Genomic DNA, 23,476 nt, shown 5'->3' on the forward strand with positions numbered 1-23,476 from the left:
GCCCATGTATATCTTGTCATACTTTGTGACTCTTGACTACACGTACCCTTGTAAATAATCTGTAAGAGCTCCATTCAATATACCCTATAATTCTTGACATTCCATGGTATGAGTGAGCACATGGTCAGGTCACACCTTGATGTTGCTACATGACCAGTTCACCTTTTTTGAAAATCATACTCCTCTCTGATGATATTCTATATGTAATTTCTGGTAGCTCTTTAGTATTAATGTGCTGCTACATAATTGTGCCTACAATGTTCTCCATTCAACTTTAATTCTTCAGAGATTGTGATATTTCATGACTGATCTGGGCCAGAATTGAAGGAGAGGAGAAGTGTGGGCTGGATTGTCCTTTAATAACCCTTTATTTCTCCCTGAAACAATGGTCTATCTTTTATTGTTGTTCTGATGTTTAGTTTTGTTTTGTTTGCAACAGCATTTATCCAGTGATGCACATATTCAGTCTGTGAGTCATTGTTTATAAAAATCTAGGTTTTAAAAATAATATGATAGCCATACTCATGAATAACAAAGAAGATACCCTTTTCCATAAAATCTTATGTGTTATTGAGGCTAACTAAAATGGCAAGGATTTGGGATTTTGATGGAGTGCTCCCTTTAATGATATAGATCATTATCCCTCTATGATCTAAAAGGTGCTTTTCTAGATTTTTCAAGATTTTCAGTGTCCAGAAAGTTCATCACTCTGTAACTGATGTAGTTATGAGCCTCTCAATTCAATAACGTTTAAGTGTCTACTCTGTGCCAGGTACTGTACTAGGTGCTGGAGACACAAAGAAAGCAATGAAATAAGCCTTGCTGTCAAGGAACTTATATTTTACTTAGGAAGAGAGTAGAAGAACAATATATGCATAAAACAAAATGATACAAAATATACACAACAGATAAATAAGTGATCGGGAGATGGGGAGCATTATCAACTAGAGGGATTAGAAAGGACTTCATGTAGTACATAATTTTTGAATTGTCTTACACGGATTTGAAGAAGTGAAAATGAGGAGGGCAAGTGCTCCAGGCATGGAGGATGACTTAATTAAGTTGGTCCATGGACAACAGACATGTAGTCCATCCTTAGTCCTGACTAATTTGTTATTGATATTTTAATATTTTGATAGATTTGTGATCTCATCAATGTGGGTACTCCCTCCAGTGATGCAAATTGAATCCCAACCACTCCCTTGCTTCCTTTGAAACTCTTTTCCATTTTCTCTGGAAATATCTCCACCAAGGATCCACCCAGTGTGAGGGGATCTTTCCTCCTGACCTCTTGGCACACTGGAAGTATTCTAGTACAGCATGTGAACTGATCATTAGTTAACCCTAGCACAATAATGTGCTTCAAATGATGTTATGTGACAAGTTATAGAATACCACAATAACTGAAGAATGAAAGTTGAGGGTCAGCCAAACATCAAGGGAGAGGTAAATAATAGGCATGAATACTCTGCCACTGAGAACTGTGCAAGAGAAATGATACAAAGGATGTAATCGGAGATTTATGGCTAGAAAAGAAGGTGAACTGGTTATGTGTGGCAAGTGGAGGGTAACTATCAGTGCTGATATACTTTAAAAATGTTCTGACTTGGATTATTCTCAAATACCTGCCACTTTGGAAGTCTAGAACAGAAATGCAATATTTTATACCTTAATTGAAAAATAGGTTAGTTTCATTATAATGCCATTGTAGGAAAGCATGTTACCTGGAAGAAATCCTTTTTTTTTTTTTTCCAATTTAGACTGAATTTTTGCAAAGGCAATATTTAAACATCTGAGAAACTGTATTTATGGAAAAACTGACTCAATATGAGATACAACTGTGCTTCTGGATGGTGCCTTAGTTCTGAAAATTGGAACTCTTCCCCTTATGCAAAAAGAAATTAAGCAGTTTAAAACTAAATCTCTCTGCACAAGACCATCTAATTTAATGTTCTCTTGGATTCTACTTCCATCCTATCTTTGGCCTACACCATAGACTTTTAGGTTGCCACTTAGGCAGTAAAACCTTTTTTCTATACCTCATTCTTTCTCATTTTGGGAGCAGGGATCTTGAAAATATTATTAGAGTGGAAAGAAGAACCTAGAGAGATTGACTGTCTCAATACTTGGTGGTAAAATAGTGTAAAATTATTTCTCTTTCCCTATGAAGTTATTTCCATTTGTGTAAGACCATCAACACTAAAAAACAAAGTAGAGTTAGAGATTTGCTGCTCAGGCCTGAATCCCCTCACCCCCTGTCTTACCCTAATAAAACTGAGTTATTTCCCATTACCTCCTGGAGCAAATACAAGATGCTGTTTGGCATTCAAAGCACCTAGCTCTCTCTAACCTTTATAATTTTCTTATACATTACTCCCCTACACATACTCTTTGATCCAGCTATATAGGCATTTTCTCTGACTGTCCCTAATGATGGGAATGCTTTTCCTCCTCTTCAGTTCTATCTGCTAAATTCCTTGACTTTTTAAAATCCCAACTAAAATCTAGCCTTCTACAGGAAACCTTCCCTAATTCCTCTTAATTCCAGTGAATTCTCCCTTTTAATTATTTCTGATTTATCCTGTATACAGATTGCTTTGTGTATATGTGTTTGCATATTGTCTTCCTGTTAGATTATAAGCTCCTTAAGGGCAGGGACTATCTTTTGCCTCTTTTTGTACGCTCAGTGCTTACCATAGTGTATGGCACATAAGAGGTGCTTAATGTTAATTGAATTATTTGTTGAGTTTAATCAAGATGCCTCAAATTTTTAGGTTCAGACTTAACAGAATTCACCTATAGTGTTTTTCAGCCACGTTAGGAACAAAACATCTTGAGTAGGTGTCTCTTCTTTCCTCTTCTCCCCTCCCCCCTCCAGTTCTTTCCCCAAACTTGGAGTTTGCTCCTTGATTAGGGCTTGGAGTCATTCATAGGATCAGAGATTTAGAGCAGGAAGGAACCTTAGAGGCCATCCAGTGCATCTTCCTTAGTTTTCAGATGAGGAAACAAACCACTAAAACAAAGGTTTGCAGCCAGAGCAGCTTCCACCTTGTTCTTTGACCAAAATGCTTTAGTAAGTGGCTCCAGGTAGAGTTCAACCAAATAGAAGTGATTTAAACTATACCACCATGTTTCTTCATGTCCAGTCCATCACCACTTGAGATAAAGGCTTCTTGAAGGTGGAGGTCTTCTTGTATTTAGTCTTTATATCATCGGGGCCTAGCATAGTATGGTGCTTATAGTAGACACTTAAAAATGTTGAGTTGAATTGGTAATGGATAAAGGCCTAGTTCTATAAATTCCCTTGCTTGTCCATCCCACTTGTGTTTAGTTTAAGGAGGGGTTATAAAAATGAGTAAAAGATGGATGTGAGCATGTATTAAATACCTACTAGGTGCCAAGTACTGTAGTAAATGTTTTATAAACATTGTCGCATTTGACCTTCGCAATGGCCTTGGGAGGTAGGGGCTATTTTTGTCATCATTTTGCAGCTGTAAAAAACTGAAGCAGATAGAAATCAAGTGATTTGCCCAAGGTCACAAAGCTAATAAATGCCTGACTTCAATTCCAGAGTTCTATCAACTATGCTATCTAGCTGCCTAGGTAAGGGAAGAGAAAGAGTTTCATCTTTTACAAGTCAGTGTAGCCCCAGAGAACCCAGACCTACCAGAAAGAGGGCTGGATCTTAAAAATAAAAAAAGAATAGAGAACATTTCTTTAGTTTCATTAATTTATTTGAATGAATTTCTTTAAAAATTGAATCTTCTTGTTTAGATGTTCCACTGATATAATATTAATCAAAGGGAAAGAAGCTAGTAAAAAATTGTAGAATAGTAAAAAAAAATGGAGGTATAGAAATGAAAAAAAAAAGACCTAAATGTCTGCTTTATTTATTAGCCTTACAACTCTGGGCATGGTGTAACTGCATCAAATTATCTGTGTTTTTTCACATAGCAGTGATTGTTAGTTATTCAGCAATAATTTATTTAGCATGTACTAGGGATACAAAAAAATTGCAAAGAAAAAAAAAACTAGTACCTGACTTCAGGGAGCTTACATTTCTAATGGTGTTGACAACATGTAAATAGTTAGATACATACAACATATAAACTGACAAGGTGAAGGTAAACTGAAAGGGGAGGGCATTAGCAGTTGGGGGCAGGGGTGGAAGATTTGGAACTGGGAAAGGCCTCTTATATAGAAGTGGGATTTGAACTGAGTATTGAAGAAAGCCAGAAAAACCAGGTGAGAGCAGGCAGAGCATCCTAGGCATGTGACGATGACAAAGGTCAAAACACAGAGGAAGGAGATGGGATGTTATGTCTGGAGATCTACAAGGATGCCAGTATAGCTGAATTGGAGTAGCCATGTTTCATATTCCCTCTGACCCCTGCCCCACCTCCCCTTCTTGCTAAATATAGGATATACATGCTCTGGAAAGAGTCATTTGGTCCATTTTGCAGGATATATCTGTTGCATGCAGAAGTGATTCAGACACTAGCACCTATTCTATCCTCACACATTAGCAACTTCATCCACCTGTCTTTGCTTAATGATGTTCTTCAGGAACAGGTTTATTCTGGTTGCTGGCATGATTTTAAATCTAAGAAAATTTCTCCTATTTTAAAAGACCTCTGCTGAAAGGGAGTCTACAACTTCCTTTGCTTATCAATCATTCTTGGGGAAATGTAAATTAAATTTAGAAGAGACTCTGGGGGCTTGACCAGATTCTGAGTATCTTAGCAGAGAGACATAAAAATTCATTATGCATAGGACAAAATGTGATTTTTTTGTCTCCAGAATGAAAGTGAGTTAAGGTAGTCTTACCTATAGCATAATGCCAAGAATGGATTCTGAGAACAATGTTTTGGAGAGAGACTCTGGAACAGTTTTTTCTGGCTCATTTTAAAAATTTGTTTTAAGGGCTTAAGATTTCATAACCATTAAATTTTAGTGGCGTAACAGATGACATCCATTTTTAGGAGGCTGGGAAAGATTTAAGTACAGATGGAAAAATAATAATGGGGGAGTATATTTTTGGAGTTTTTATTATAAAGGACAAGAAAGGAAGAAGGTGTTTACTAGAGATTGAAGTAGGGGGTGGTGAAAAACTGACTTAGACTTTATACATGAGTTTTAATTGTTGTTGTGCTCGTCCTTTGTTGCCGAAGAAGACCATGCCATCGGAGAGATGAGGACATGACTTGCACTTGGCTTTGTTTTGAGTGAGGGATGATGATCACTGGTTGAATGACATTTGTGTAGAATAGATGGCATCTCAGAATAATGAAACTATTAGCTCAGCGGTAGTCTCTCATATGGAATGATTTATAATTTCAGTTTTCCAAATTCTTGGCGTGGATTATTGTCCCATAATTTGCCATTTTCTGGTGTGTAAGATAGAAAAAAATTTTCTTTTGATTTCTGTGCAGCACATAGATGAAATGTCTTTATCTTTCTAATTCTTCTTATACTCTTCAATATTACCACAATAGCCCACCTCCCTAACCAATCAATGCATTATTATTTCTTAACTGGTCTTTATATTTCAGGAACTTATGCTTGGTGCTGGGGATGCAAGTAAAAAGAATGAAATAATCCCTGCTTGAAAGGAGCTGATCTTCTAACGGGAGAGACAATAAGTACGTGTATAGATATATGCAGCATGAATAGAAAGAAAAGAAATACAAAGTGCTGAAAAACAAGGGAGTTTGTGACAGGACATTAGCATATGACAAATGTGGGGGGAGAAAGAGGAGAACCAGGAAAGGCTTCATGCAAAAGTTGCTTTTTTTGGCAATCAGTGTTCAAACTTGCCCAGAGTCACACAGCTAGTAAGGGTCTGAGGTCAGGTTTGAACTCAGGTCCTCCTAGCTCAAGGGCAGGTGCTATATCCACTGTGCCACCTAGCTACACCTGAAAGTTGCATCTTAATAGGAAGAGAGGGACTCTATGAGATAGACATCCCACAAGGTCAGTGCAGGCATGGACTGATCTGTGTGAACAACATAGAGAAGGCTAATTTGGTTGGATTGCAGTATAAGTAGGGAGTAATGCTCAATGAGGTCAAAACAATAAATCAAGACCTAAATGTGTAAGTACTATCTCTTCTACTTCATGTCTTTATTCAGGTTTATTTCTACTGCTACTTCATTTTATTTCCTCTACTCTAAGATTTTACTTCCTCTATCAATTAATCAACAAACATTTTTTCAGCACCTACTATGTGCCAGGCACAATGCTGGGCAATAGAGATACAAAAAGAGGCAAAACACAGTTCCTGCCCTCAAGGAGCTTACAAGCCAATTGGGGAGACAACATGTAGATATGTACAAAGCAAAATATGTACAGGATAGATAGGAAATAAATAACAGAGGAGAGGCACTAGAATTAAGAAGAGTTAGAAATAGCTTCTTGTTGAAGGTGGATTTTAGTTGGGACTTAAAGGAAACCAGGAAGATCAGTAGTTGGAACAGAAGAAGGAGAACATTTCAGGCATGGAGGATGGCTAGAGAAAAAACCTAGCATTAAGAGACAGAGTGACTTGTTCAAGGAACAGCCAGGGCGCCAGTGTCACTGGATCTAAGAGTTGGGGAGTAAGAAGGCTGGAAAGCTCTCAAAAAACAAGTTTTCAAGGGATTATACCTTCTAGGAATCAAGGTTTCCTGACTAAGGAATATGAAAGGACACATGTATATAATAAAAATATTTATAATTGTGATTATATAAAGATTTCTTATTAGGCAATAATGGTAGAAAGGAAAGAGCCCTGGACTGGGAGTCTGAAGGCTGGAGATCAAATTTTGCCTCTCCTCTGTGTTAATTATGCCCCTTGCTTAAATAACTAAACTTCCCTCATGCTGGAATATCCTCTTCTATATAATGAAGAGGTCAGACTGGATGATCTCTAAATTTTCAGCCTTCTGTTGGCTGATATTAAGTAGTTTGTGAAGGGCTAACTCTTTTCCATTCTCCCTTATTTAACACATATATGGAAACTGAGATGAAGAGAGGGAAAGAGGGGAAGGAACTTTCGCAATATCATACAGGTAGTAAATAGTAGAACTGGAATTCTACCAATGCCCTCTAGCTTCAAATCAATCAACTTGAACAATTCAGTTATAAGTGCCTACTCTAAGGAGAGCACTATGGTAGGCACTTGGCATATAGTTTTTTCTGGGGATACAAAGAAAAAAATATACTGCAGCCCACAAATTAGCTATTTAGGAGGGAGGAGAGGATAAGACACATAAAGATGATACAAGGCTTAATGTAAGAATTTCCAACTGCTATAAGAAATATGAGAAGGGAGAGGTCCTTTTTTGTTGGATGGCAGTGTGGAGAAACAGCAATTGCAATCATTTCATTATAGGCTTCATAATAGAATAAGAGGCACCTGAGGTGGTATAACAGATCTGATACTAGACCTAAGGTCAGGAAGATGTGAGTTGGTATCCCACCCCAAATAAATAAATAAAATGCAAGTTATAACCAATCAGTGGTCAAGTCCACTGACAGGTCTTAACAAGCAAGTGTTGGCAGGCTAGCATGTTGCACATTGTAGGGAAGTCCAGCATGCATTGGTAGAGATATGTGTGTGTAATTACTTGTTTACAATATGATACTACATGGTTATATGATGCAATGTTGCATCATCAAAATTTTACTGAAGAAAAAAAATCACAAATTTGCATTAAATTATTAAACTTAAGATGAATCCTTTTGGAAAAAAATTACATTTTTTGAAATGACATAAATTAAAGAAAACTCATTAAAGGGTTAAAGAAAATAGATTTCCAGAGGGGTGCTGAGTAATTTATTTTGAAAAGGTGGCAGAGGCCAAATAAGTTTGGGAACCTCTGATCTAGTTATATGGCCATGGACAACTTAACCTCTCCTCTATAAGATGAGGAGAATGCTGCCATCCTCACTTGGTTATTGTTTGCCACAAGTGTAAGTGTTTTGTGGACTTTAAACCAACAGCATGGTGACATCAGATACATCTCAGATACATTGAATTGTGTGACCCTAGGTAAGTCTCTCAATATTCCAATGCCTCTGGCAACTCTCTACTACCAGAATTTGTGGGAGCATTTATTCATCTCCATGAGTAAAGGGAATTTTTTTTCACCAGGAGCTCCCTATAAAGATGAAATCACAAAGCACTGTACAAATAAATATAATAATAATAACCATAGAAGCACACTTACCATGTGCCAGGCACTGTGCTAAGTGCTTTATAGTGAAAATTTTACAGTCAAAAACTATGTCCCAGTGCTAAAATTTTGGAAAATAATTTTTCCCTTTCTCCTACATTTCATCATTACTATGTTGTTCAATTGTTTTCAGTTGTGTCTGGCTCTTTGTGACCCAATTCTGGGTTTCCTTGGCAAATATACTGGAGTGGTTTGCCATTTTCTTCTTCATCATTTTGCAGATGAGGAAACTGAGGCAAACGGGGTTAAGTGACTTCTCCAGAGTCATATAGCTAGTGTCTGAGGCTGGATTTGAACTTAGATCTGCCTGATTCCAGCCCTGACACTCAATCTGCTGTGCCACCTACCCGTTCCCATCATTACTATGTTCCCATTATAACCCCAGCTCTTACTTCACAGCTCTTTTCCCCTTCTCTATCAGAGAGGAAGGTACGAAGATTAGGGTGGAAGCTTTCAACCTTCTTTGATATACAGACTTCATTTCTCTAGGATAACGTTCCTAACCCTGGGATCTGTGAAACTAGTCTTTAAAATAATATTTTGATAAACTTTATTTCAATATAATGAGTTTCCATTGTAATGCTGTCCATTTTCTCTTATGTATCTAAAAACATTATTCTGAGAAAGGGGTCCATAGGCTTTACCAGACTTCCAAGGGTATCATAATTTAACAAAAGGGAGGTTGTTAGATTTTGTAACAGATGAAACACCCAGGTCTCCTGGAACAATGAAAAGGTTACAGGGAGAGGAAGAAGAGTAGAGAAAAATATTCTTGGGCAGAAAATCTGAAATATCTTCAGTGCTCTCTATTGAGAGACATCATTTTATAGTGGAAATAGTGGTGGGCTTAGAGTCAAGAGACACCAGATTGAAATCCCACCTGTAACTCTTATTAACTGTGTGACTATGAGTCAGTCACCTACTCAGGGCCTTGTTTTCTTCATCTCTAAAATGAACACTATAATAATAGCTCTAGTACTTACCTCATATTGTTATTGTGATAGCATACATATGTGTGAAGTGCTGTGCAAACTTTAAAGTGCAATAAAAGCTTTACTATTATTATTATTAATTAGAAAAGGTCTTGGAGAATCTCACACTGATAGGTATTGGAGAGTTAAGGCAGAATTTTCTTCTTAAGAAGTACAAGATGCTATTTCAAATGCCTTGTATATAGAATAATATAGTTAGGGGTATATGGGTCTCCTTTCCTTTTCTGCTTCACTGTGTGGGCTGCTTGGACCAAATTACCTAAGATTCCAGAAAACCTTCAATCCTTCTCTTTTTCTCTCTTTTACTGTCTCATCAGTTACTTTCAATATTTGGTCCTTTTATCCTTAAATAAGTTTCCCACTCTTTGCATGTTCCTCTACAAATTTGTTGTGTTATTGTTTTTTAAAATTATTTTTTGTTTATTCCCTTATAAAAGCTGTCTTTTCTCCTGCTTGGGGAGATAGTGGGACTTTTATTATATTATAGGACTTTAAGCATAGGCTAGATTAGAGGGGTCAAATAGATGGTGTGGGCTCCCTAGTGCATTCTGAACCATATTAAAATGTAATTGGGAAGAAATAAATAGAAAAAACAATAAAATGTAAACATTACATTTTCAGACTGAGATAATATGCATCCCAGAGGAATCCTTATGTATGGTTTAGTGATCTTTCTTCTCCCCATTTCTATTTGAGTTTGATATCAGTGGGCTAGATGACCCATTTATAGGAGTATTGTAGAACTGATTCTTGGTTGGACACGCATTGGACTAGACTTCTAACCTTGAGGATCTGTGATTCTGTACTGTTCTGACTGCTGACCACCTCTCCTTTACTGTTGCACTCTCACTGATTATCATTAATCAATGCTCCCTTCTCTCTCCCCCACTATTCCTTCCAGGTTGATCTAGGAGGGGCTCATCTCATTGTTCTTTTGCCAGTGTAGTGGCCTTTATGGTCTTCTCTGTCAGCTCTGCAGGGCTGTTCAAATTGAACTGAATTGATCATCATAGTCAAGGAAGTGTCTCGATTGATTTTGTATTTCACAGAGAAGTTGACCTACTCATGACGTACAGATTGCAGTTTTCTAAATACTGTAGCTCATGTACCAAGTGTGTTTTCATCATCTTCTTTCCTCTGGAATGGTTTGATCTGCAATTCTTGATAGTCCATAATATGTCTCAAACAGTTTTATATCAGCAGTAAATCTATTTACACTATGCCAGTCTCTATGTATTTTCTTGGAATCCTTCTTATGTAGGAGGTTCAGATTCGGAGAACGTCTGATTGGAATGGCTTATTGGTCTGTAATCGTTCCTGACAGCATGTATAAATGAAATGATGGCGTTTATCTGATTTATTTTGTTTTTTTGTTTGGGCCATAGGATCATTAGATTTCAAGGTGGGTAGAACATTCCTCTTCCCTTTAGGTGGTGCGGTGGATAGAGCACCAGTGCAGGAGTCAGGAGGACCTGAGTTCATATCTCACCTCAGACACTTGACACTCACTAGCTGTGGGACCTTGGGCAAGTCACTTAACCCCAACTGCCTCATCCTGGGTCATCTCCAGTCATCCTGATGAATATCTGGTCACTGGATTCAGATGGCTCTGGAGGAGAAGTGAGGCTGCTGACCTGCACAGCCCTCCCTCACTCAAAACAAAGTCAAGTGCGAGTCATGTCATCATTTCTCTGATGGCATGATCTTCTTTGGCAACCAAGGATGAACATATGTTTTATACAATAGGACATTGAGACACAGAGAGATTAAGTGGTCAAACACATCTTCCACCACTAAAATGATCACCCTTTTCATTATTTAATGCTGCCTCTTATACATTATTTTCTCAATCAGCTCTTATTCAGCTGGTGTCTAGGTGTCCATTTAGATACTTTTCAGTTTGCTAAAAAGGACTGGCAGCTCAGCGTAGTAGAAAAAGAATGCTGGTAATGGGTTTGATTCCTCGTGAACCACTTAGTTTCCCTTCTTTCTATCACCACAGCCTACATGTATAAAGCTAATTAGCTGTCTGTCATTATAAGTCATTGAAAGCAGTTAGATGGTATAGTAGATAGAGTGCTGGGCTCAGAATGAGAAAGTCCTAAGCTTGAATCCTGCCTCAGACAATGACTCACTCTTCAGCCCTTTGCAGGTCACTTAACCTCTCTCTCAGGCTCAGCTTCTGCATCTGTAAAATGAGGATGAATAATGATAGCACTTACGTCATATGATTACTGTGAGGATCAAATGAGATACCATATGTAAAGTGCTTTGTAAACCTTGAAGTGCTATATACATCTAGCTATTATTATTATAAAAATTATAATGAATCTTACATTCTAATGACTTGAGTCAGTAATATTTTTATGAGCAAAAGACAGTGTCATCAGTATCTTTATTAACTATTAGGAGATGAAAATATATGCATTCAGAAGGCATGGTATCTACCCTTGGCTTTTTAGGGATGCTGTAGCTTTAATCATGAGTTTAGAGACAGGACAGTGTGTGTTTATTATTTAGTTAACTAGGTATATTTTGGTTATTATAATGTATATGTAGGTTAGAGAAAACATGGTTTCTCTCTATAGTCTATTATATTTACTTGTGAAGAAAAAGCTTCTCTCACCCTTCCTCCCCTCCCAAACTCCATTGTGGTATTTGGTAAGGAAAAGATTTATTTGCTCACCATTTTTATAAGTAATAAATCTGTAGATATTTAGTATAAAAATGACTTTGACTTCATATCCACATCCTTAGTTTTCTTAATTTCTAGATGTCCGTCATTCATTTAGATTGATGTATGACTGTAGAACTGTTCCCATAACTCAAAAGATCTGTGATTTGAATATTATATGTCCTCCATATACTGATGACAATCTCGACTGCTCTGTGCCTTGGAGGACAGTCTTCATAAGTTGCTATAGCCAAAGTTTTATTCACCTTCTGAGTGACCTTCTTAGTGATGAGCCTGATTTTCAAACAACACACCCATGATACATGTTGTTCCCATACACCAGTCCTTTCTAGGAGGCATGTTTGTTAAGATGAATGGGAGGAACCAATGGAATTTATACTTCACTGACTTAGCTTTCAAGAACACAAGGTCATATTTGCAATACAATGAGGCATCCTATTATAACTAGTCTACGAGGTTATGTTAAGACTTCTCAAAATGAAATAGGGAGGAATATATTATTTTTCAGAATTATTGCAACTTTTATTTCATTAACCACTCAGTATTACAGATAATTTATTAGTGCACTAAATTTAAACAAGATGATTTTTAATTTCAGAAGGATTTAAATATTAAATTATGAATGGAATTAATTAGCTAGGTTATAGAAAATAATCTGTAGCATCATTTAATTACTATGCACATCCACAAATGTCATTTGAAAACTTATGGAGGAGAAAGTGGGGAAGAATATTTATAATATTAAAAGTTAGCTTGTGTCAAGGGCTTGCAAGAATGTAAGTGAGAGGCAGAAGGACATAGTGTGTTGATTCTCAAAGTATAGTCTCTAGCTGTCTGGGAGGTCCCTAAGATGCCTTCATGGGGTCTGCAAGGTAAAAACTCTTTTCACTTATACTACTGACATTATTTGCTTATTGAAATATTCCTTTCTTTTCCAAATACATATATTTGTGAGACTGGATTTTCCTCATATACTTCAACCAAATTAACTTCACAACAGGTTGAATACAGAAGCACATATGAGAATTTAGCTGTTTTTTTCTTAAGTGAACAAGTATGCTTTTTTCTACATTCAGAGTCCATCAGTTTGTTATATGGATGTGGAATACATTTTCCTTCGTGAATCCTTTCTACTTGTCTCAGATTATTGTGTTGCTAAAGAGCAGTGTCATTCATAGTTGATCATTACACAATGTTGCTGATACTGTATACAGTGTTTTCCTGGTTCTACTCGTTTCGTTTTGCATTAGTTCATACAGGTTTTTCTGAAATTTTAGTGTTCATCATATTGTACAATAATATTCCATTACATTCATAGAGCACAGCTTGTTCAGCTGTTCCTCAGCTGATGTACAATCTCCTCAAATTCTAATAATTTGTCACCCTGAAAATGGCTGCTATAAATAGTTTTGCCCATGTATTCACTGTCTCAAGCTTATTGTGTTAGAGACTGCAAGCCCTGGCTATTCATCTGATTCTGCACTGATGTTGCCCTGCAGCCCATGGGGGATTCTTGTGTCTGGTACTGTGCTGAGGGGTGTGGTGGGGAGTGGTTGGTGCTGCTGGGGGCTGTAGGGGTCTGGCAGCTTGCCTGGTATTGAACTGGTGTCCAAGTGCTGGTGCCTGAAATGTACCGAGGCTTGTGGGGTGTTTCTGCATTTCCCTGGGGCTACAGCATGTGGAAGTCTGGTTGTCTGTTTGCCCAAGGTTGTGCTGAAGCACAAGGAGGTTTTGGGATGTCATTGTGATAGTGTTTTCCTGATCCACCACACTAGGGCTCAGGATCTCCCACTACTTTGCTGAGGTGGGGCTTGCTGGAACTTTTCCTTGTCCTGTACTTCATTCCCCTTTCAATGGAGACAGCTCTTTCTTGCTAATCTTCCAAGTTTCTTGGGCTAAAGGATTGTTTCATCTGCTTTTTGCTGGTTCTTCTATTCCAGGATTTGTTTGGGGCACTATTTTATGGTTGTTTAGAGATGAATATGGGAGAGTTGTGGCAATTTACTGCTTACTCTGCCATCCTGGCTCCCTCCTGGCCGTCTTCTTTTAAACCAGACATTAGATTTTTATAAAAACATAATAAATAAAACCATTCTGCTGACTCATTTTTTTTTTGTTTTAGAAAATATAGTTGTCCTAAAATATATTATTTATATCAATATGCAATGGATTTATTATTGTTATTCTAAAATGAAAGAATAAATACATATTTAAAAGTATATCAGTTTTATTTTGCAGCATGGTAAATATTTTCTAGATATAATCTACATAAAAGAAAACTCTTCGGGGTTCTCAACAGTTTTTAATAGTGTAAGGGGGTCCTGAGACCAAAAAGTTTTAGAATCAGTGGCATGATATAGAAACCATTATCCTTTGAATCAATAAGACCTGGGTTCAAATCTTGCCTCTGTGCCCAGGTTTCAATCTTGCATGTCTGACATTGCCACATCACTCAAACTCTTGTTGCCACAAGCAATTCTCAAAGATGTTAAGGTGCAGATGAGTTGGAAATCTGCATCAGTGGACTGTGTTTTACAAGTCCAAACCAAATTAAATAAAATAACAAGCAAAAAAAAAATTAGACACAGAATTATAGGCTGTGAGAATGAAAAGGCACCTTTGAGGTCATAGAGTCCAATCTTCCTGTTTTATAGTGGTGGAAACATGGGATCAGAAATATTAACTGACTTGTCCAGGGTTAGAGGGCTAGTAAAGAAATGAGCAGAGTTCATTATAATTAATCTAGAGGTAAAATGGATGTATCTAGTTTAATTATGTAATTAATTTAAAACATGCTCTTTCTGAATTGCTCTCGTTCAATTACATAAGGAACTTTGAGCATGGGATCTCTTATGCTTTTTAGCAATAAATAGGCAGTTACTCCCTCTCTACCTTTTCCCCTTTGGTGGCTGAAACCCAGCTGTGCTGCCCAGGAGGCTGGCAGAGATAAAAGCCAGGCTGTTGACATGATTATGGAGGCACAGACTATGTTACTTTTCTTCCACTCAAACTAAATTTAGCTTCTCTTTGAGATACACTTTTTCCTTCAGAGGAAAAGCAGCATATCTTACAATGATTATTAAATAATTCACAAGTGGCAGAGTCCTAATGAACAGAGCTGTCAAAAAGGCTAGAGGAGTTGGCTGCAACTTTGGAGGGCATTTCCAAGTCTTATTTTACACTGTGGCTGGGCTAGGGGTTGGGGGGGTTTCTCTAATGGATATTTAGTGTCTTTACAAAGGCTTTTGTAGTTGGAGATGAAAGTGCTATCTCAAGTGTTTCCTAGAATGGATATGATAAAGCTAAAAGAAAGCCATGGAAGTGAAAATATGCCAGCTTTATCCTCATGCCTCTCAGTCTCTTTTAATTTAGGTAACAGTGTGGTAAAGCAGAAAAGACATTAGCTTTGGAGTGAGAGGACATACATTTAAGTTCTATTTTTGCCACTTACTAGCTCTGTGATCTTGGTCAATCTTAATTTTTCTGAGGTTCAGTTTTCTCATCTCTAAAATGGAAGTGATAATGTCTACGTTGAAGTATTTTGGAGAGCCTCCAATGAGATAATATATGTAAAGGACTTTGTAAACTATAAGGAGTTAGCATGTAGCATGTCTGACACATGCTAAATACTAAGTACTTAATGCATAGCTTTTCATAAATTTTGCAGATGTAAAGTATCATTGTCAGTTTATATTTGAATAACCTCTTCTCTCTGTCACTTTGAAAACTAAGCAATTGTCCCCACTAATCAGCAGTAGCTTTTCCCCATTAGTTTGGAGCCTACCTTGTCAAATAGGCAAACCCATGATGTGCATGTTACAGAAAAGACAAAGAAATTAGATGGCGTCTTTGAGGGCCTGGTTTGAGTAGAATCCTATAGGGAAGAAGAGATATGGCTGTTTTCCAGGTGTGGATGTTCCCTAATTGAAATTGATTTTCTTCGTCTTAATCCTGAGCCAAAGACCTTAGGTCTCACTAGACAGTATACACCAATTCAATTACTTTCAACTCAACGAGCCATTAATTAAGAACCTGTGTTAATGCCAGGAATTGTCTTGGGTGCTGAGGATACAAGGCCTCAAATTTGAAAGTTTGTGTGATCAAAAAGGAGTCCTTTTTTGGAATCCTCTTCTGAAGGGATGAACCTTAACCACTGAAAACAATTGTTAAAAAAAAAAATCTGCTATATTATTGGTGTGGTTTAAATAAGTGTAATTAACATATATGATAAGAATGTATAAAACAGATAAATTGAGGGTTGTCTTAAAGCAACAGTGATTTTAAGGATCTTAAAAGTTGAATATTTCTCTATGATTTGAAATATGATTTGATTTCAGGAATACAGCTATTAGTTTTTGTTTTTGAGGTGAGGGATGGATTTGAGAGACTTTTTTTTCTTCCCAATAGACCTCTGTCTAGAAATTCTGACCTACTGAATCACTGGGGAGGTGCTATCAGCCTACAAGGTCAAAGCTGAGGTTTTCAGAAACAGAGAAACATAGGCCTTTGTAGCTGAACAAAGTACTTCGTTATGCAGCAGAGAATACTGCCTCCTAATGATTAGGTTTGTAAGGTTTTTTTCTGCCAGCACAATGCTGGTCTAAAAATAGTCAAACTCCTGCGGTGTTTATTTAAAAGATACTATTCTCAATGGGTTTTTGAGTCAATTGTACTCAGTGATGGAAAGTTCTCAAGTTGCTTTACAATATGTTTCGGGGTAAAATGATTGTAATCCAAATCTCTCATAGGTACTGCTTAATCAATGGGAATATTCTGTAACTCCCATCTGCTTGTTATCCAGCAGTGAGGGAGCTACCTTTCATAATTACCATTATGAAATAAGTAGAATAATATTGGTTTGTAATTCTTCTAAATGACAAAATGAATCTATTGTCTGTCTGCCTACGTTTACACTGTCACCTGTTTTTTCTCTCACACCCTCCGCTCTTCTCTCTCTGTCTTTCTGTTTCTCTCTGTCTCTTTCTGTCTCTGTTTCTGTCTCTCTCCTGTTTCTGTTTCTATCTCTTTCTCTGTCTCTCTCTCCAAATAAAAGAATAAATGTGACTTGTTAATATGTCAGTGAATGGATTGAACCCTTTCAGCAAAAAGAATGTTTTAAAAAGATATTAAAAACAAATCCATTTGGTTGAATATTCATTGATTTCTCACCTGGTACTGAATTTTTCTAAGTTTAGCACTATTTAGAGGATTATAGTTAGAAGGAAACTTTAATGTTATTTAGCCCAACTTCCTCATTTTGCAAATGAGGAAACTAAGGCAGAAATAGGAAGAAATAGGATTTGCACTCAGATCATTTGACTCAAAAGCCAGAATTCTTTTGCATTATAATACTCTTGAATCCTGATTTTCCCAAGAATAATAATTTGAAATAAATATCAACTTTATTTATATGTTTACTTGACAAAACATAGTTTATATAATAATAGGTTTTTTTACTTTTTATTTGTTGAAAATTAGACTGATCAGTAATTTTTGTTTTTCAAGCATAAATTTTCTGAAGCTAAATATCTGTCTGTCTCAATGGTGATGATGTCAAAACATTAATAGTAAATGAAAGGGACTGAAGATTTCAAACAATATACATTGTGTAGCCACAGTGCCAGCTCATTGACTACTTTGCATGTTGTAGTCTGAAAATGGAGGGGGTGGGGTTGGAGGGAAAGCCAGAAACTTCCTTCCTTTCCTCTTTTAATAAAAGATTTGTGTGGGAGAGGAAGACTGTCACTGAAAAGAATGCTCTAAAATATATTGTGACTCTGTGTGTGTGTGTGTGTGTGTGTGTGTGTGTGTGTGTGTGTGTGTGTGTGTAGTATGCAAAGGCTACTTTCTGGTTCAAATATTGTAATGACCCTGTTTATAATAACACCCACTGGAAGGAAGGTTATAACTATACATAACAATGATAGGTAGGATCTTGGTCACCAAGGAGAAATGGTAACTTCCTTTGAGTTTTTGGTTATTTATATATACTAGGATTCAGTTATTCTCTCTTAAAACATGAATATGTATGTGTGTGTGTGTGTGTGTGTGTGTGTGTGTGTACACACACACACACACACATATATAAAACATATACATACCTACACATATATATGCCACTAGTGGGCTTTCAGATTTACTCTGAAAAATACATGCTAAGCAACAGTGAAAAGAGTGATAGATTTGGTTTAAGAGGCCTTGGGATTGAGTCCTGACTGCTGCTTTCTCCTTATGTGACCTGGGCAAGTAAGTTTGTCTCTAAATTGTGGAGATTAGGACTGAATACCTATAAATTCCCTTCCTTCTCTAAGTCTATGATCCTTAGTAAGCACCTCTCCTTTCACATTGTGACATCCACATTAATATAATTCTTTTAAGGTCTGCAAAGTGACTTCCTCTCATCAATCTTCATGCACTTTATATTCTTGCCAAATTGTCCTATTTGCTGCGTCCCAAACTGGGCCTTCCCTCCTTTGACTGTGTTCTTTGATAGGCCTAGAATACACTTCCCCCTCACCTCGTTCATGGAGCATCCCTAGCTCTCATCCAGGCACATTCTGTATATGTAACACCTCTTACAGTAAGCCTTTCTTGATCCCCCTAGTTAGTTTTCTGTCCTTACTCAATTGCCATGCTTCTATTAATTTATTTCAGTGTTTTAAGGGATAGCAAGGTGGTGTAGTGAATAGAATCCCAGGTCTGGAGTCAAGAAAGTACAAATGAGTTCAAATCTAGCCTCAGACACTAGCTGTGTGACCCTGGGCAAGTCACTTAACCTTATTTGCCTCAGTTTCTTATCCGTTCAATGAGCTGGGGAAAGAAATGGTAAACCATTCCCCTCAACCATACCCCTTCCATTTTCAGACCACAACCACAAGAAAACCCTAAATGGGGTTACAGTCAGAACAGGATTGATGATCTATGCCCTCAATAAAAATATAAGCTCTTTGAGGGAAAGGACTGATTTTTCCTTTTGGTTTTGAATCTCCTATCTAGTAGGCATTTAATAAATGATTGTTGGATTTATTTGGAGATAAATAGGGCTAATGGATAAGGAAATTGATTTGCAGAGATAAAGTGACTTGCCACCTCAAATCTAGATCATGAGTGCACTTTCTACTGTGTGTTACGCCAGCTCTCTTACTAGCATCCAAAGCTGTGAATTATCAGAAAGTCTGAGTCAAGTTTCTGGAGCTGCTACCTTTCTATCTCCTGGGGTGGGAAGGGATAGGAGAAAGAGAGGTCATGCACAGACCAAGTGATTCCCACTGACCCTACCCTTTTTCACAAATGCTTCTGATCACATCCTTCCTGCCTGAGTTGATTCTTAGACAAAATTGCCACAGTGTTAATAAAGTTCATGTGGGAAAATGTGGGACTGATTGTAGGGTTATTTATAAAAACCCTTAAACTATTCATTACTCCTGCTTATTTGACTCTCCCATTGGGCATGATTGAAGGAAAATTTAGATTTAACCAAAATTCTCTTCTCTAGTGACAAGTACCCTGAGATCCTGAGGTGTGGAATAATCATGTCCCCAGTGCTTTTTTTTTGGCAATGCAAGACTTAATAATATTATCCTTAAATTTCACAGACTTAGCAGATCTCTAGCGCTGCCTGGCACTTAAGCATTGCCACTAAATTGTCATGATGGGTGCGTGGGTGAGGGTGGGAAGGTATATCTTTAATGCATTATTAATTATAAGGAAATTATGGAGTTAGTGCAAACCGTGATACTTAGTGTAAGCCAATATCATGCTGAGATTAATTTAGGAAAATGATCTTATGACCAATAATACTTAACAGAGAATAAGTGTTTTCATTAATTGGAAAATTAAAATTAAGTTAAAAAACAATAATACACTTCAAAGTCCTGAACCACCAAAGGTTATGCCTAATTATCATTATTATTATTATTATTGTATATTGGAAGCACAGAATATGAAATCAAAAGCTGAATTGTAAGAAGTATGATAGAGATTAGTAGATTTCTTTTGATTATGAGAGCAATGCCTGTTGTGGGGTGGCTAGGTTTGTACCTTCCATTGATTCTGATAACCACATGTACTTCATTTGGTTTGTTCCTCCACATAACAGAAATAAGAAGATCACAGCAAGCAAAAGCCAATCACTTTTGAAGTTCAATCTAAACTTTTAGAGAACAAATTAAGTTTTGTCATCTGAGGAAAAAAATGCTCAATATTAAGATCCCGTCTCCTCCCATTCCATCATTTTTTAAACAACTATGAGGGAAAATTAGTCTTTTAGGTGATTTAGATTAAACTGTAACAATGTCACCAGTATAATGAGGCTTTCCTTGGAGGTAGTGGCTCTTAAAAGGAAGAAGAAGGATCCCTTATTTTTCAGTGGGTTTAATTTCCTCTTCCTGCATTCCATGAAGAATGCTAACAATCTGAGGGTTTGGACTTGGGATAGCTTTATGTGATCTTACTGTTATATGTTTAACTTTGTCCTTGGGTTCTTTCCTTCCCTTATGAATTATCATCACCTTTATCACTGCCACCATGAAATATTTATTGAGAATTCATTGTGTGTCTGGCACTAAAAATAAAATGTCTTTTGTCAGAGAGTTATTCTCTTTTCCTAAGAATCTTTCAATACTCAAACCTGGCAAGTCTCATTCCTTCAGCTTTACTGATCAGTTTGGAATAATTGTCTTTTTGAGACCAGTCTTAATGGATTTATTCTCTTCCTGTAACTGGAATCTCTGTTGAAAGGTAACATGGGTAAACTAGCCAGAGAGACTAAATGTTGGAGAAATTCTAAGTGACTATGGCTACCCAGAATGAGTAAATTACATGGTACAATTAGTCTCAGAGAACCTGAGATGGAATCCAGCCCTTGCCACTTAATGTCTCTGTGATCTTGGGTAAGGACCTCAGTTTCTTTATCTGTAAAATAGCATTGTTGAATTAAATTACTTTAAGGTTCCTTTTAGCTCTTTCAGCTCTGTTGTTGTTTTCATAAGCTGATATGTGGAAACATGTACTTACTAAGATGAATAAGGGAGTTTAATAGGTGTATTTATATTCCAAAGAAGAATGAATGGTTCTACCTCCAAGAGCCAAGATGGCAGTGTAAGCAGTAAATCATCATAATCCTCTCATGCTCACCTCTAAACAACCATAAATAACACCCCAAACAAATCCTGAAACAGCAAAACTAGCAAAAAAGATGAAGTGAAATGATGTTTTAGACCAAGAAACTTGAAAGATTGTCAAGAAAGGTCTGTCTCACTCAGGTAAAAGGGGAACTAAATACAGGATAGGAAGTGTCCCAGCAAGCCAGCAACAAGCCTTACCTCAGCAAACCAGCAGGAGATCCTGAAACCTACATTAAGTAAAAGGTGGGAAGGACTGACAGAAGAGAGGGCAGAACAGGGGAGATGGTAGACAGAAATAAAACAATGTCAAGGAGGCCACATGTTTGTCCTCTCTCTCCTTTCACCTTTTGCCCCCTCAACATACACACACACACACACACACACACACACACACACACACAGAGTAAAAGTAAGGGGCTGGAACAGAATCTGTTATGCTGCAGCTAAAGTTAAACAAAAAACCACGGGTGGCAATCCTGATCTCAGACAAAGTAAAAGCAAAAGTAGACCTACTTAAAAGATATAAGGAAGGAAATTATATCTTGCTAAAAGGTACCATAAACAATGAAATAATATCAATAGTAAACATGCAGTACTTTAGTACTAAAATACACCAAGAGGTAGAGCATCCAAATTCTTAAAGGAGATGTTAAGTGAGTTATAGGTTAATGACCAAATAAGAGATATAGAGAGCATTATGAAATATAAAATAGGTCCTTTTGATTACATTAAATTAAAAAGCTTTTGCACAAACAAAACCAATGCAGTAAAGATTAGAAGGAAAGCAGGAAGTTGGGAAACAATCTTTACAGTGAGTGCTCTGATAAAGGCCTCATTTCTCAAATATATGAAGAGCTGAGTAAAATTTACAGAAACACAAGCCATTTCCCAGTTAATAAATGATTAAAGGATATGAACAGTCAGATTTCAGATGAAGAAATAAAAGCTATCTATCGGCATGTGAAGAAGTTCCCTAAACCATTATTAATTAGAGAAATGCACATTAAAACAATTCTGAGGTACCACTTTACTGCTATCAGATTGGTTAATATGACAGAAAAGGAAAATGATAAATGTTGGAGAGGATGTGGGGAAACTGGGACACTGTCAGTGGAGTTGTGAAGTCATCTAATCATTCTGAGCATCAATTTGAAATTATGCCCAAAGGGCAACCAAACTGTGCATACCCTTTGATCCAGCAATACCACTACTATGCGTATCACAAAGAGATCATAAAAAAAGAAAAAGACATATGTTTGCAAAACTGTTTGTAACAGCCCTTTTTGTGGTGGCAAAATATTGGGAATCGTGGGGATGCCCACATACGAACAAGCTGTGGTATATGAATGTAATGAAATATTATTGTGCAATAAGGGATAATGAACAGGCAGATTTCAGAAAAACCTAGAAAGACTTGTGTGAACTGATGCAAAGTGGAATGAGCATAACCAGGAAAACACTGTATACAGTATCAGCAACATTGTTTGATGATCAACTATGAATGACTTAGCTATTCTCAGCAACACAATGATCCAAGGACTCAAAGGAAAATGCTGTCCATATCCAGATAAAAAACTAACTGATGGACTCAATACAGAAATATACTTTTCTTCACTTTTTTATTCTTTTCTATGTTTTTTTTTTTTACTTTTGATCTGTTTCTTCTTTCACAACTATGACTAATATGGAGGTGTGTTTTACATGATAGCACAGGAATAACCTATATCTAATTGCCTACCATTTTAGGAAGAGAAGAGGGGAGTGAAAAGGGGAGAAAAATTTCACAATCTTGTGAAAATGAATGCTAAAAATTATCTTGACATGCAATTTGGAAAATACCATTATAAATAAATATCTAACCTAAAAATATAAATGGTTCTTTTAAATGGTGACTGTTCTATTACATTTAAATGATTACTGGTAAGCCCTTATCTCCTTGAGAAACAGGCTATAGAGCCAATCGACTAGCCAAGCACTAGCCGTTGTAGCTATGAGGATCAGAGGCACTTAAGACAAACATGGTAATGCTGCTACAATATAAAGTTCTATTAGAAATGAAGATAACTTGTCTCTGAAATTTTTGTTACTGGAACAATATAATTTACAAAAAAGCAGTTATATGTAAAATTTCGGCAAGTTATATTGTGTAAAGTGATATTGTTTCGTTTAATCATGTCTGACTTTTCGTGAGCCCATGAACCATATTGTCCTTGGGGTTTTCTTGGCAAAGATGCTGGAGTGCTGTGCCATTTCCTTCTCCAACTCATATTACAGATGAGGAAACTGAGGCAAACAGGGTTGAGCGATTTGCCAAGGGTCACATAGCTAGTAAGTATCTGAGGCCACATTTGAACTCTAGCCTTCCTGACTTCAGCCCCAGTGCTCTATCCACCGAGCCACCTAGCTGCTTCCATAAAAGAGTTTTCTCATACGATGATGCTACCTTAC

General features: G+C 36.9%; 1 protein-coding gene across 2 annotated transcripts in view; it reads left to right on the forward strand.

Moving 5' to 3' along the window:
* The window catches only part of PLCL1 (phospholipase C like 1 (inactive)), a 444,522-nt gene that overhangs the window by 381,132 nt on the left and 39,914 nt on the right, over positions 1–23,476 (forward strand). The window contains exon 6 of one of the 2 annotated variants that reach the window (XM_072612808.1): positions 5,553–22,089. The exons of the other annotated variant lie outside the window; for it this stretch is intronic. Coding sequence (XP_072468909.1) covers positions 5,553–5,609 — 57 coding nt within the window. The 3' untranslated portion in view covers positions 5,610–22,089. Of the gene's footprint in view, positions 1–5,552; positions 22,090–23,476 lie in introns of those variants that run through there. 2 annotated transcript variants of the gene reach the window in all.

Source organism: Notamacropus eugenii, chromosome 5, assembly GCF_028372415.1.
Source record: "Notamacropus eugenii isolate mMacEug1 chromosome 5, mMacEug1.pri_v2, whole genome shotgun sequence".
NCBI lineage: Eukaryota > Metazoa > Chordata > Mammalia > Diprotodontia > Macropodidae > Notamacropus > Notamacropus eugenii.